Here is a 14,681-nt window from a genome sequence, read left to right on the forward strand (position 1 = left end):
AGCCAAAGATTTTCCTGGGAACATCCACTTGCAAAGACGAAGACAGGCGTTGCTGCCTTCCCTCGCGAGACGCTGCACATTGGCCTCGGCCCCCACCTCTGCCGCGCAGACTCTGAATCCAGACCCTGACCTGAGGCTCGGCCACTTACCTTCCTCCGTGTCGTTGCGCAGCGACGCCTCCAGCAGGGCCACGCTGGCCTCGAAGGACACCTTCTTGCGGCGGCCCCCGGCGCTGCGCTTCCGCTCGTGCTTGCGCTTGCGGTGCTGCAGGTCCTGCTCATACTGCGCCCACTTCTTCAGCTGCTGGGCCCGACGCTTCTGCGCGGCGCGCAGCCGCTCCAGCGTGGGCACCTTCTCCAGCAGCTGCAGCTCGGTCAGCAGGTCCACGTGGCTGGCCATGGCCGCCCGCGTCCCCACACCCTGGAGGGGCTAGCACGGTGCGCCCGGGGCCAGGGGGGCGCGCGGGCTCCCGCGGGGCTGGGGCCTCATGGTGGGACCTGTGTTGTGGAGAAAGAAACACAGAGCGACATGCTGGTCAGGCTGGAAAACGCAGATTGGACGGTGTCACCCTCACCACCCCACATTCAAAACCCTTTTGAGGATTTCTCTCCACTGCTTCTGGGTCAGGAGCCTGCAAGTACCGGCAAGGTCTGGCTGTGCGGTGTGATGACGCAGGGGTGGCCGCGTGTAGACATTTGGATTTAAACTAAAATAAAGTAACATGACTCCCTTCCTCAATCGCGCTGGCCACATTTCAAGTACGCAATAGCCACATGCTTCCAGCGGTTGTCATACTGGATACGTAGCAGGAATAGAAAGCGTTTCTGTTATTCCAGAAAGCTCTGAGACAGCCGTGGTTATCTGCCTTTCCAGCCACAAGCACCCAACAGGCACCATGTCCTTCCAGCTTACATCCTACTTTGAGGATTTAGGCACCAGAACCAGAGGAGTACCTGCCGACTCAGAACATGGTGGGGGCTGCAAAAGCCCCAAAATCTGGAGACCATGCAAACATCCAAAGAGAAGCCAAGTCCTCAGAAATACGAATATCCGTCACTTCTGCATAGCCTGTTTTGTTCTGCTTATTATGGGATGCAGGTTGTTATGGAGACAGGGGAGACAGGATCAGAAAGAAACCAGAGGATATAATATACTATGGCGAGGGTTCTCACAGCATAATCCGGGAACCCTGGGGGGAATCCCTGAGACTCTTTCAAGAAGTCCACAAGGTCAACACTATTTGCATAGGTAGACCCAGTAAGAAGTTATTAAACGTTTCCATTCTCATTATCTCACAGCCATTCAGTGGTTCCCAGAGCTACATGACATGTGACATCGCAAGGGATTAAGTGTAGATGTAGATATGTAAATTCAGACATCAAGTAAAGGAATTCGCAAAAATTTAAAACAATAGCACTTTCTTCACTAATTTCTGTTGTCGTTTTGGAAACAGTTATTCTTTCCACCAGTGTCGCATATTGCTATACCAGGCTTATTATTTTTAAAGGGATTAGTGCTATTTTTAAATATCTCAGTATTCACTTACAATCTGATAAATATTGATGGATAAAAATTTACAAAAGCTCTTTGGGATCCTCAGTTTAAAAAGGTACAGTAGACCCAACACCAAAAATTTCAATAATCACAAAACTACTGGGATCCAGAGAGTCTTAGCTGAACTTTCCCTCTTCGGATGTCCTTTAAAAGAGAAGAAGAGAGAAAAGCATGCCTCTTCCTCTGATGAGTCTCAGACAACATGAGGTCAGCATTTCATAGTCTTATGCCACAGATGTTCAGGCCAGCACAGATGCAAAAGGATCGTAGGGCAGTCTATTGAACCTCTCCAAGCCTGTTGTCCCACCTGCAATATGTTCTGTTGCCACAAGGTCATCAAGGAATAAAATAAACTGGTCAAAAAATTGCACACTTAATAGCAAAAAGAAAGAAGCTGAGAGGAGGAAGGCAGGGAGAGGTAAACATAGCCTTGGCAGGGCTGGCAGCTAGCTGTTGGGCGGCAGGGAAAGACAGGCACCGGCAGAGGACATCTCTGTGTTGTGGAAATGCCTGTTTTCTTAAAGAAGCCATTGTTAATCTCCTGGGTCCTCTGTTGCCCCCGCCCTTCCTAAAAAGGAAGCCAGAGTTTGACTTCAGCCTGTACTTTGTGCACAGGTCCCACACACATCCTGAACTCAGCATGGATGAGAATGGTCTTTGGGTCTCTCCCAGCCCTGACATAGGAGGGCAAACCTGCCAAATGGGAAGGGGTTGGCTTGGCGGTTCTCGCAGGATAAAGGCCCCCAGGCTCTGAACACGTCTGACCTCAAACAGAAATAAGCCAAAGGTGAGGCTCAACAGGAAACTAGCTGACTGCCTTTGGTTGCCTTTGTTTGCTTTCGTTTTGATTTTTGTTTTGAATACCTTGCAATCCTTTTATAATTAAGAAAACTTTTTACTTTGAGATCACTGTAGATTCACATGCAATTGTAACAAATAACACCGGAAAGGTCCCAGTATACTTTATTCAGCCTGACCAATGGTGACGGTCTCAAAATCCAGTGCAATATGACTGCCAGGAACCTGACACGGATACAGTCCACCCATTTTATTTTATTCTTTTATCTTACTCAGATTTCCCCAGTGCTACAGGTAGTTTTATGAATGTGTATGTTTTATTTCATGAAATTTGATCAGTGTATCCATCACCACAGTTAAGGAACAAACACTTCCATCACCGAAGAGATCCAAGTGTCTTTTTATAACCATATCTACCTCCTTCCCTAAGCTGCCCTCCCAATGCACTCCTATCCCTGCCCTAAGCAATTACTAGTGTGTCCCCCAACTAGAATTTTGTCATTTAAAAAAACTGTATAAATAGAATCAGAGAGTAGGTAGCTCTTGGGGGTTGGCATTTTCCACTTAGTATTCCTTTGAGATTCTCAAACTGTCATATGTATCAAACTTCATTTCTTCTTATTGCCGAGTAGCAGTCCACTTCACGGATGTACCCCAATTTGCTGAACCGCCTGCTTGGCAAATGTAAGGTCCTGAGTTCAATTCCCGGCACCCAAAAAAAAAAAAAAGTAACTGCCAAATTGTTCTCCAGCGGACCAGCTTTGGTCCCTCCAGCAATGTACAAGTGATCTAGTTTCCCCGCCAGCACTGGGTACTGTCACTGCTGTATATTTTTGCCCTCTGGATAGATATTCTGGTTGGTTTTTTAGAAAGAGTTCAAAAGAGTTGAATTCACAACCACGCAGCATCATCATGATGGTCAGATCACTAGAGCTGGATGGCCGTGTGCTTATTTTACCCGGCTTTTTCATGTGAGCCAGTGTTCATGAACACCTGCCCTGTGACCACCCCCAATTCAGAGATACATCGGTGACCAGCTCTGCCTTCGAAGAGGTCCTTGTCTGTCATCTATCGATAAATTCACTTAATGTTCTCAACAACCTAATGAAGTGGGAACTATTTTCATTTCCAGATAAGGAAACTGAGACACAGAGGGATTCAGTAATTTACTCAGCGTCACACAGAAAATGCAAGCACCAGTCTTCCTCCCTAGAGTTATCAGGGAAGCTCTCCAGTGTAGGGGACAATGGATTTGAATCTCAAAGCATCCGTGGGTATTCACCAGGTGAGAGGAGCAGAGGCGCTAAGGGGGACTCTGGCAATGTTGAAAGACATGCAGAGGGGCTGGCTGCAATGGAGGGAGTTCTGGAAAACAGCATGCCTTATACCAGGTAAAGAGATTGGGTAAGTTTACAGGCGGCGAAGAGTATGGCTGGGGCCCAGACTTTACCAGAAAATCTCCTATGGTCCCCGTTATGTTTGTTGGTTTGTTTGGTTTTAGTTCAGACCATGTTTCACAGTATCTTAATTCACTGCTAACATTTAAAGCTTAAAGATTTTATATTCAACGTCAGATTTTCTTAGAACAATTCAGTATCTGGCCATGCAGGGTTCACATGGCAACAACCAGCAGGTGCAGAAAAGGACTCTTTAGATAAAGCACATGCCCTCTAATTTACCACAGTCCCCACTACTCCCCAGCACTCCCCCACCTGACCTCTTGATAGCACTTGCTGGATCCTAAAGTCACTGGAGTTTGCAAGCCTTGTCTTAGGCAGAATAGCTCAGCAGTTTCCCAATATCCAGAACTCTAATCTAAACAAGAAAAGGAAGACGGTCTGTGAATCTCTCCAGTGCAGACCTGACTAAGGTGTAGGGAAGCAGTTTCGACAACCGGCCTCCAGAGCTATCCAAGAAGCAATTGAACAAAGGTCTTCACGGTCCAGTGGCTGTCTCAGGAAGTAGCAGATTCTCCACCACTCCCTGAAGGGCAGGTTCCTCTGGTGTCAAACTGCCTGAGCATTCTGTACGATTTCTTTCAGCCCTAAGAGTCTGTATAGTTATTCATTTCTTCATTCTTATTTTGCATCACCTACTAAAACATCCTGAGAGTGGAGATAAGAATAATCTTACAAATCACTTACACTGTTCAAGTACTCTGCCCCCTCAAAGCGCTTTTCCTGCCGTCATCTTGACCAAGTAATTCCCTAAGCATGGAAAGAGAACCTACACAAGCGAACTATGATACTATGGACCCGCACACAAAGCACTGTACACTCTTTCCACTTCCTTTCTAATCATCCAGACTTTCTGAAGAGGAAAGTACGAATCTGGGGCTAATAGGTCCTTAATGTTATTTATAACCATGCCAATCTCCCTTGTAAACAAAGAGAAAGGCAGCCTCAGGCTGTCTCGCTAGCCTTGGGCCGGCAACAGAAGCAGGAATAAAATGGAATGAACTTGTTTTGTTTTTCAATGGGTTTGTTTTAACAGTTACTGTTTATTTATAGTAGTGATATAAAATTTCCTTTTTTAAATAAGACTATTTCAGCCTAAAACTAGCAAGTTAGTAGTAAAGAAAAGTAATGATGGCATTTAGTGTTGGCAAAAAATATACGTGACTGACATTTGGAAACCTGCCTCGAAGCTGATTCTCATGACAACAGTCTTGTAAGAGAGGCAGAAGAAAAGCACTCACATAACTGTGTTTGGTTGTGCTTTGTGTGTGGTGCTGGGGATTGAATCCAGGGCCTTGTACTTGCTAGGCAAGTGTTTCCCCACTGAGCTACATCCCCATCCATGAAGCTTCCATATGAACTCAGACTTTCATTTGACAAATATCTGTGACATTTATCAGGAATCCACTATGTTCAAGGACTTCGCAAACAGTAGAGATACAACAGGGTAAGAGGCAGACGTGGTCCCTGTACAGCCGATGGATGACAAATGGGGCACAAGGGAGTGGGTGATGTGCTCCAAGGATGCACACAATGGGCAGCAATGAACTCTACAGGCCTGCCTCCCAGCACAGTGCTCCCTTCATGGCTCCAGGTACACAGAGGCACTCACTGCAGTGCCCTCCCTGATCTGAGCAAAGGAATTAAGGGCAGTTGCCCAGCCCCCTGGAGAAGGTGAGGACAGTGTCTCCCCAGGGACAGTAAAAGGGGCCAGAGCACATTTCTCTGCCTTTGCTCTCCCTGCCAGCCCCTCCCATCTCACCCTTCTGGGTTCCCTGGAGCTGCGGCTCCAGGACAGCTCCCTCTTGACTGCTGGTTTTCAGGTGACCTAGTTTCCCCCAATAGACCCACACACCTCCTCCTGCCCCCGTCTGAGAAAACCCTGCTTGGTCTAATTAAAGAATCGCCTGGTGCTGCTAAAAGCAACTGGGCGGCCCCAAGACAGGGCACCGGCCTCAGTGCTCCAGCAGCCTGCAGAATCCATAGCTCCAATGGGCTGGGAATCAACCTCCTCCTGAGACCTGGGCACACCTGTCCACACTTCCAGAGAAAGCCCCGGATGACAATGAAATCACAACCCAAACTGCCAGGCCCTGAGAACAATGGTATTATCAATACTTAAAGGGGCTCCCCAAGGAAGGGAGGAAAACCAGCGGCAGTAAGACGTATTAGGTACAGTGTGTTGTGGGACTATCCAGACAGAACCCCCTCCCACCCGCAGAGATTGGACAAGTGAGACCATGAGATGACAGTGCTGCCGCCCTGCTGGCAAGATGGGTGTGGGAGAGATCTGTAGAGCAAGATTGGGTGGGATCATCCAGGAAATGTGTGTGAGATGAGAAATGAGAGGCCAGGGAAATGGGTGGAGCACTTAATTTTCCAACATCTGGGCAATGAGCCAAAGTAGCTTGGTTGTAGCCAACAGGAACTTTCAGGTCAAGGCACTTGACCCTAGAAGAAGCGGGATCAGGCCACTGAGGTGTTCTGATCTCTTCCTCAGAGCCTCACTCCAGCCTTGTTGCCCGACAGTCTGAACTTGACTTCTGTTGCCTCAGCCTCTAGTCCTTGCTGCCCACAAAGGGAGAAACAGTCAGTGCGTGTCTGGGGGAGCAGAAGCTCAACTCCAGAAAGCTGGCCATTGATGAGAAGGGCAAGCAACAGTCAGGACTTGGTAGAACGAGGGGTGGGCATGGTGTGCTACAGGAGCCCTGATTGGCCAGAGCTTGTTAGGAATTCTCGAGGCCGGCCACAGTGATTGGTTTGGGGTTGGCACGGGTTGAATGGGGCTCATCAGAAGGTCTCTTCTTACTCTGTGTGAACTGCAAGGGTGAAGCCCAGTTGCTGGTGGAAGGCAGTCTTCGATGAAGCCAATGCTAGAAACAGCCAGGAGAGAACCAGGGTCCTTTAACTAAGGAGGTTTCGAATGTCAGTTTTCCATACCGATAAATCCTCTCTATTATTTAAATGAGTTGAATTGTACTTTGTTACTCAGAATTCGAAGCACCACAACAGATAGCAATGATGTGTTTAAGGGTGTAGTAGGAATGGGACCCCTGGAGGAACTGTGGCTTGCAGTAAGATGAGTAACTTCTTGCGGGGACATATTACTGGACAGCCTCCCTCCACACACACACAAGGTTTGTTTCAGGACCAAGTGGAGGACCAGCCCTGAGGAAAGGTGGGAAGAAGATCAAAGTCAGGCTCCCACAGTAGCCCTGCCCACGGGGATGAGAAGAGGGCCCAGGCCATAGGACTTCTTAATTCCAGAGGAGCAGCTGGTTGACACATCTTTGGATTCAAGCCTACTGCTTTGAGAAAAACATGAGGGAAGGTGAATTCAAATTGAAGAGACTTTAAAACATGAGTCAGAAAGCATTTCAAAGTTCACACCATTAGAAGAAAATGTTAAGATTTTTTTTCCCCCTGGTTGTTCAGCTATTCTTTGCTACACAATCTTGGCAGCTGGCTGGAGGGAGGCCCTGAGCGCTTTTCTCCTCGTGTATCCTGTACCATTGAGCACGAGGGAGAAAGGAAAACAAAACAAACAGCCCTGGCTCTCTCCTCCTTCTCAGATCTCACTTGAGACCTACTTCTTCTCCTCAAGGACGCACACCCCCACCCTCCCACAACACACATCTTTTTGAATAATAGCATCGGAGGTTTTTTTTTTCCAGCAGAAAAATGCTTTACTCATGAGCAAAGAGATGGCTGGGTCTTTTGGTGCTCCAAATATCTGATTTAGAAATCTCTCCTTCCCTCCCCTGCGCTGGTCTCGTGGGATTTGGGGAGCAACTGTCCTACTCCTGCTGGGATAACCTTCTAGACTCTGGGCACAGTCTTATAGATAAGAAGGAACCCTGATTTTAAGTGTGTTGGAGGAACTGGGTTTTCATGGGTCTGTTCCTTAATTCCACACCTCCCAGCTGTACCTCTGCATTCAGATCTCTGATGTGTGGCCCTGGCCTTGGCCCCGCACGGCGTACTGAAGCTCATTTACAGGATGTAATGTTTATGGGCAGGAGAGGGGAAGCAGGATTCAAAAACCCGAACTCAACAGGAACAGAGAGTGATCAAACAACTAATGTACCTTGAGCTCTCTCAGGAAAAGCACTGTGTCCTGCATTGGGATAACAGTGACCTCTGTCTGAAATGGTCAGGCCATATTGGGAGCAAAGGCCCAAGCCCTTCCAAAATCTCTCAGGAAAACGCCCAGCTTTACTCCAAGCCTCTAGAGGGCAGAGTTAAGGTCATGCACAGCAGTATGAAAGAGCAAGGTCAGTCTGCCAAGAGCAAAACAGTCTAGTGTTGACAATTAAACCAAGCCCACTCAGGGCACGCTACTGGGGTCCCCACCACCAGGAATTCCATGGCCACTCATGAATGCTAAGGGAGAAGATCCATGATGGGCAACAGGTGAGATGGCCTGGTGAACCCCAATCCTGGCCTAGCAGAAAGATCATCCTGTCAGGAGCAGGGGCCTGCTCTTTGCTGTGTGTCTGCCAGGTAAGACAGCCTACAGGGATCATTCCAAGTGGGTGTGATTGATGCCTTGCCTTGGTTCTGCCTGTGGAGGTAGACAGCTTTCTCAGGCTCAGTTCCAAAAAAACCTCAAAGGTGGCCACCCGGGAAAGCCCATGAACACACCAATCTTCCATGCTGAGCTCCTCCTCTGATCCCAGGCCCAGAGAGGTTGGCACATTTGTGAGTAGGAACCCCAGTGTGGGGAAAGCCGCAGAGGACAGGAGCAAAGGTGCTAAGGCTAGAGACACACAGCGCTGACAGGACGTCTACAAACTTCCCATGTGACTGTGTCGATCACAGGCACGGTGCTAAACCAGACAGCCAGGCTTCCAAAGCAGCTTATGTAATAGCTAAGCACAGGGAAATTCGAGTCAGGTTACAAATTCTGTTCCTCCAGCTTGGGGAAAAGTGGTCCACTCCTTCCCTTTGCACAGAGATTAAAAACTCCTTTTGCAGCCAAAGAGATCATTTTCCAAAGGAGGCCACTTGTGGCCACAGGCCACCTTCCTGGGCTCTTTCTCTCTCATCCCCCACATAACATCCCTGACCAAGCTTTTCTCTCTTGTGCTAATTCTGAGGCTGGCAGTGGTAGCTACCTGGAGCACTGAGGAAAGGGATTGGAGAGCCGTGTGTGATATCAGGAGGAAGGAAGGCTGTGCGCGATCAGCAATGTCTGCCCCGGCTAAGGGAGTGGGAAGGGACTGTGTGCGTGGTAAGCATGCAACCCTGGTCTTTGTCATGTTTGCCTAAACTTGGATTTCAATATTTACCTTTACTCCACTGATTACAATTCTCTAATCTTAAACACAAATACCTAGAATGCTACCAAATTGAGTGGAAGGCCCCTCACATCCTGTGATATCATCCGAACAGCAACAACAACAAATCACTGTTGCCTCAATGGTAGAGAAGAATCAAGAACATCTCAGGTTCACTTGTGCCAGGGGATAGAATAAAGCGCTTTACCCCACCTTAGTAAGGTGCTGGTCCAGATTCCAGGAAGCGGTGTGTTGAGCCACCTCAAGCAAAGGATGGCAGCCCTTGGAGCTGACTGCTGCCTCCTCCAGTGCTCTCCTTGGAGCATAGGGAGATGGTATGCTGTTGAAAACTGGACAGAGTCCATTCCTGAAGTGGGAGAGGGTGAAGGTCCTGCCACTAGTGACACCCTTCTCCACATATAGAAATCCTGAAATCACTGTCCTGTCCGGTGCATCGTCTTGGGCTCCACATCAGACCAACATAAAAGAAGGGTACTCTGCTCTGCTCACCAATAAGGCTTCTCCATCCACCTCACAATCCTCAAGAATATCCCTATAATAAGCCACCTCCTCCTCTTCAGCCACGGGGCCTTAGCCAGTTAGGAGGTAGCTGGGATGGAAATTTTAAAAAGTTTTCTACACAGACTTTTCACTGAGGTTTAGCGAATAATGCCAAGGAAGCAAAGATGATAAACAGCAGAGAGTTAAGCCTGAAAGAGAAAGTAGTACCTTGGGGAAGAAAGAAGGAGAAGGGGAAGGGACAGGGCAAGGCAGACAGCCAATTCCAAGTAATTATGCAGCCAGAAAGCAGCAAATCTGTGATTCAAACCCAGGTCTGTCTACCTTCAAAGCCTCTTCACACAAATACAGAAGAATGGAGCAGGGAAAACTCTTTAAAAAAAAAAACAATGCATAAGTGTTTTAAAAGATCTTCCATGTGAAATGCAAGATTTTAAAAAGCATATTGTTAATTTAAATTCACTGGTAATTAACCTGTTGATCCACAGTTAATGCTGTGAATTTTTTTAAATCGACAGCATTAAGAAGCAGAGAGATAAGAGGACATTTTGGTGAAGAAACCAGACAGACCCATAGTAATAGAACAAATTACTTGCTGAGATCAATACGGAGTAAAACATAAGCTTAATGATGCTAAAGCTCAACATTTCAGAAGCTACAAACTATGAACATGAAATGAACCCAGAGATGCAGGATGCCGGGCAATAGCAGCAGTTTCAAGCCCAGAACCCTTCCACAGGTCCAATTTTGTGCTCACAACATCTCTTAGAATTCCTGCACCAACTCTGAAAAGGTAAGTATTGTCCCCATTTCAAAGAAGAGAAAACTGAGACTCAGAGATGTTAAGGCCCTTATAAGGAGGGCTGGTGTTCCAGCTGTTTCTGGTTGGCATCTCTTTTGGTTGGTGTGGCATCTATTCGATGGGTCAGTGCCTGTATCATTCACTAAGTGTATTTAGCATCTCCCATGATTGAAAATAAGTTTTTTTCAAAGTCAGATAGGGAAGGTGGGTCACAAAAGCCTGCCTGGTAGCAAGGAGTCCTTGGAGGAAAATAAAGGAGACCCACACAGAGTAATAACTGATTAAAGCCATAACTTCCCTTACTGCGGGAGCCGTCATCGCCTTTGGAGGCTTAGGCAGGAAGTATATGCATCTCCTTGTAAATTTCACAAAACTGTGTCTCTCTATGGACTCGGCTCCCCGTGACCAGTGGTCCCTTTTCACTGGCACTTTTTCATTTTTCACTCTGCCCCAAAGCTCCCAAACCAGATTCAGAACCGCAACAGCCCTGTCTCTCCTCCAGCAAATAGAACTGTTTGTAGAATAAACCAGGATGCTTGAAGATGCTCTGCATGTTGGAAAATGGAGTTTTCCTCTGATACATAGGTTTTGAAGTCTCTCAGCACTGGATCTGTGACCTTCCAGGTCACCGTGCAGTGAGGCTGCTGCCACAGACTGTAGTCACAGTGCTTCTGTCCCTCCCCTTTGATCTCCAGCCAAAGTTCCTTCACTTTGATTCCCTCCTCGTGGGTGCAGAGAGCCAAGCACACCTCGCTTCCCTTCTCACTAGCTTTACTTCTTTGAACACAGTCAAGACTTCACACGTTCTAAGTCCCTCACCACGAAAGTGGTGTTACTATTACAATGGAATTTATCTCTTCCTGTTAAAATCTCAGGTTCGCTTTGTTAGCCACATCCGTCTACACTCCAATAGTATATCAATTCTCTGAATTATTTTCACTAGCTACCGAACACCCTCTCTGCATCATTCCTTATGTCGTCAATGAATAAGGAGCTTCTGAGTTTTCTTGGGGCAATTTTCTTGTGAATTCACTTCCATGTTAAAGCCTCATTTACGTAGTTAACAAATCAGGATTTTTTGTCACCTAATATACATGAGGTGGTAAAGGAGGGTGGCTCTGAGGATCCTGGATGAACAAAACTATTGATCAGAGAGTTTTTGCTTCTAGTAACAGCAAAGAAAGCGCTTATTCCACCAATTTTCCTTCATACAACTGTTAGGAGCTCTAGACAGACCCCGCCTTCCAAAAAAGTACGCATTGGAAGGCATTAGATTTGCTCAACCACAGGCAGGCATTTCCTGGAGGGGAGTCAGCATTTAGAAGAAATAGCACTGGGTGAGTTGCGTAGCTTTCTACCTGGGCGAAAGCCCCAGTGAGTGTTACACTTGGTGATTAAAAACTTGGATAAAAACTTTTATCTTACCATGTAAGCAACAAGGAGACAGAATTCAGATAACCATGGCTGGAGAGTGAAGAGAGATATCCCAGCAACGCCAGAGTAAGCTGTGCCTAAATCTCCCCGAATGCTGTATGTCCCTGACAGACTCCAAGGGAGGCTAAAAGAAGTTCAGATGCTGCCCACTCAAGGTAAACTGAGTCTGGAGCTTGAGTTTGGTCAAGTTAACTGTCAGGCATTTTTTTTTCATTCTTTCATTTCTAAGAAACATGTTAGAATCCAGCATCTCTTCAAGTCTCATTCACAACATTAGGGTGTAATCTAGAATTGCTAGATGAATTTTAAAGAACAAACAGAAAAATGTGACCCAAACTCAAGGCAAAAGGCAACCGATGGAGACTGATCTCAAGATAAACAAGATGGTAGAAACAGAAACTGATTTTAGAGCAGAGGTCAGAGCTTTGTTCACAGATGTAAAGGAAATTATGTTTGAAACAAATTTTAAAAAATGGTAAATCTCAGCTGCAACATGGACACTATAAAAAAGAATCACAATTATTAATCAATTCAGCTAAATCCTCACTAACACCTTTGCACCCAGGTGAATTGTATTTTTTGCTTTGTTTTTTTTTTTTTTTAGAAAGGGTCTTGTTATGCAGCTCAAACTGTCTCTAATCCTCCTGCTTCAGCCTCCCAAGTGCTGGGATTACAGGCATGTGCCACCACACCCGGCTGAATTGTGCTTCTCACTAACAACGGTCGTACAGTTCTAATATTTATTTTAGTGACCATTTTAAAGCATTTCCCAAGGGTAGGTTCTGAGCAAGCTTTTAGGAACAAAAATAAAAATCTTAAGGTCTTGTCCCAAAAACCAAATCATCTCTGACAATATCTATATGGACTACTAGTCACTTCTGATATCTTCCCATCTCTTTCACTTCTTGAATTAGAAAAAAAGCCACTGGGTATAGTAATGCATGCCTGTAATCTCAGCACTCAGGAGGCTGAGTCAGGAGATCTGCTGCAAGTTCAAGGTCAAACTGAGCATCATAGCGACACCTCGTCTCAAAAAACCAAACAAACAAAAAAACTGAACAAAGAATAAATGAAAAATTTAATTAGAAAAAAAGATTCAAGCCCTGTTGTGCTCTCTCCAGAGCCCCATGTTACTTCAAGTCAGCTTCTAGACCATTCCTGATGGAGTCATTTACCCCATATAAAGCACGCAGGCATGAGGGGCATGTGTCATATTTGAACAGCTGAACATTCTCTCTCCTCGGCAAAACATCTTCATTGGAGCAGCCACATCAGATCCATAGAAACTCTGGCTTCTAACACTATAATATCTTTCTCCAGTTTCACCAACACTTTTTTTGCTGTTGTTACTGTTAGAGACAGGTCTCACTGTGTAACCTAGGCTAGCCTGGAACTTGAAATCCTTCTGCCTCAGCCTCTCAAGTGCTAGGATAACAAGCGTACACCACCACACCTGGTTCCATTCACAGTTTCCAAAATATGTTTTAAAAAGGGGTGCTCAAACTTTGTTGTACACTGGAATCACCTGGAGATTCTGAGAATATATATTAAGATCATAGAGCAAGAATACTATCTATCTACTAGAATGGCCAAAATTTTTTTGAAAGACAGAAAGTATCAACTGCTTCACAAGAATTCTTATACATGGATTGGGTATATAAATTGCTGAAACCATTGTTTTAAAACAATGGGCATGGCATGGTGGCTCATGCCTCTAATCCCAGCACTCGGGAGGCTGAGGCGGGAAGATTCTGTCAGTTCAAGACCAGCCTGGGCTACAAAGTGAGCTCAAGGCCAGCCTGAACTGCATAGCAAGACCCTGTCTCAAAAAGAAAAAAAAATTGCTCTGCAGTATTTTACAACTCTGAACACATGCATGCCCTCTAATACAGCAACTTTATTCTTATGAATATGCCCAAGAGAAATTTCTGTATGATTCACTAAGAGGCATCTGCCAAAAAGTTAATAGCACTACTTGTAAAAAGACCCAAAATACAAACCATTCAACATAGCCACTAAGAGTACTTGGGAAGGGAAGTGCTGTAGTCCACAGTGGAACATTGTACCGCAGTGAGAAAGAACAATGTACAATTACAATGTGGATGACTCTCGCAAACAATGCTGGCCCCAAATTTTCAAACAAACAAAAACTCAAACCATACAACTCCACTTATGTAACATTCAATAACAGGCAAAAGGAATTTATATTGTGATCAGTTAGGATGGCGGTTCCAAAGTGAGGCTCAGAAGGGGGTTTCTGGATGCTGGTGACATCCTGCTTCTTGACCAGGAAATGGAAAAGTCACCCACTTGGGATTTATATATTTGCTGATTTTCCCATAATAAATCATTACAATTTTTTTAAAATATTGTGGTTTGCGGATCCCACCTTGGCAGATTCTGGTTCAGTTGGTCTGGGGTGCAGCCAGGAGTTGACATTTTTAAAAGCTCCCCGGGTGGGTCTAATGGGCATCTAAAAACCACCACGGCAGAACTTGGCAAGCCTTCTTACTATTGCTTGGAGCAGAAAGTGCTGCTGCTTCTCTGCAAAGTCTAAAGCGGGAGCTCTTCTGGAGAACACTGGTAGCGCCAGAAGATGTGAATGGGCCTTACATGGAAACAGCGTTCCATGGTCAAATAAGTAATATACTTCTCCATCATAATTACCAGCTTTTATTGAACATTAAGTGCATTCCTGGAGCTGAGCTAAGTGCTTTATCTGCACTATTTCATTTAATCCTCACCACATGCCCATGAAAAAGGCACTATTAACTCCCACTTTATAGAAGGGTAAACTAAAGCTCAGTGGGGTTAAGTAATTGCCCAAGGAATACAGTT

The 14,681-nt window shown here is 45.9% G+C and overlaps 1 protein-coding gene across 2 annotated transcripts in view; it reads right to left on the reverse strand.

The window, feature by feature from the left end:
* The window catches only part of Ppp1r16b (protein phosphatase 1, regulatory subunit 16B), a 97,193-nt gene that overhangs the window by 70,525 nt on the left and 11,987 nt on the right, over positions 1-14,681 (reverse strand). For both annotated transcript variants that reach the window (XM_005392527.2, XM_005392529.2), the window contains exon 2: positions 150-497. In XM_005392527.2, coding sequence (XP_005392584.1) covers positions 150-399 — 250 coding nt within the window. In that variant the 5' untranslated portion in view covers positions 400-497. The remainder of the gene's footprint in view (positions 1-149; positions 498-14,681) is intronic.

The sequence above is a fragment of the Chinchilla lanigera genome, unplaced genomic scaffold (assembly GCF_000276665.1).
Source record: "Chinchilla lanigera isolate Chin_1 unplaced genomic scaffold, ChiLan1.0 scaffold00044, whole genome shotgun sequence".
In the NCBI taxonomy this organism is placed as follows: Eukaryota; Metazoa; Chordata; class Mammalia; order Rodentia; family Chinchillidae; genus Chinchilla; species Chinchilla lanigera.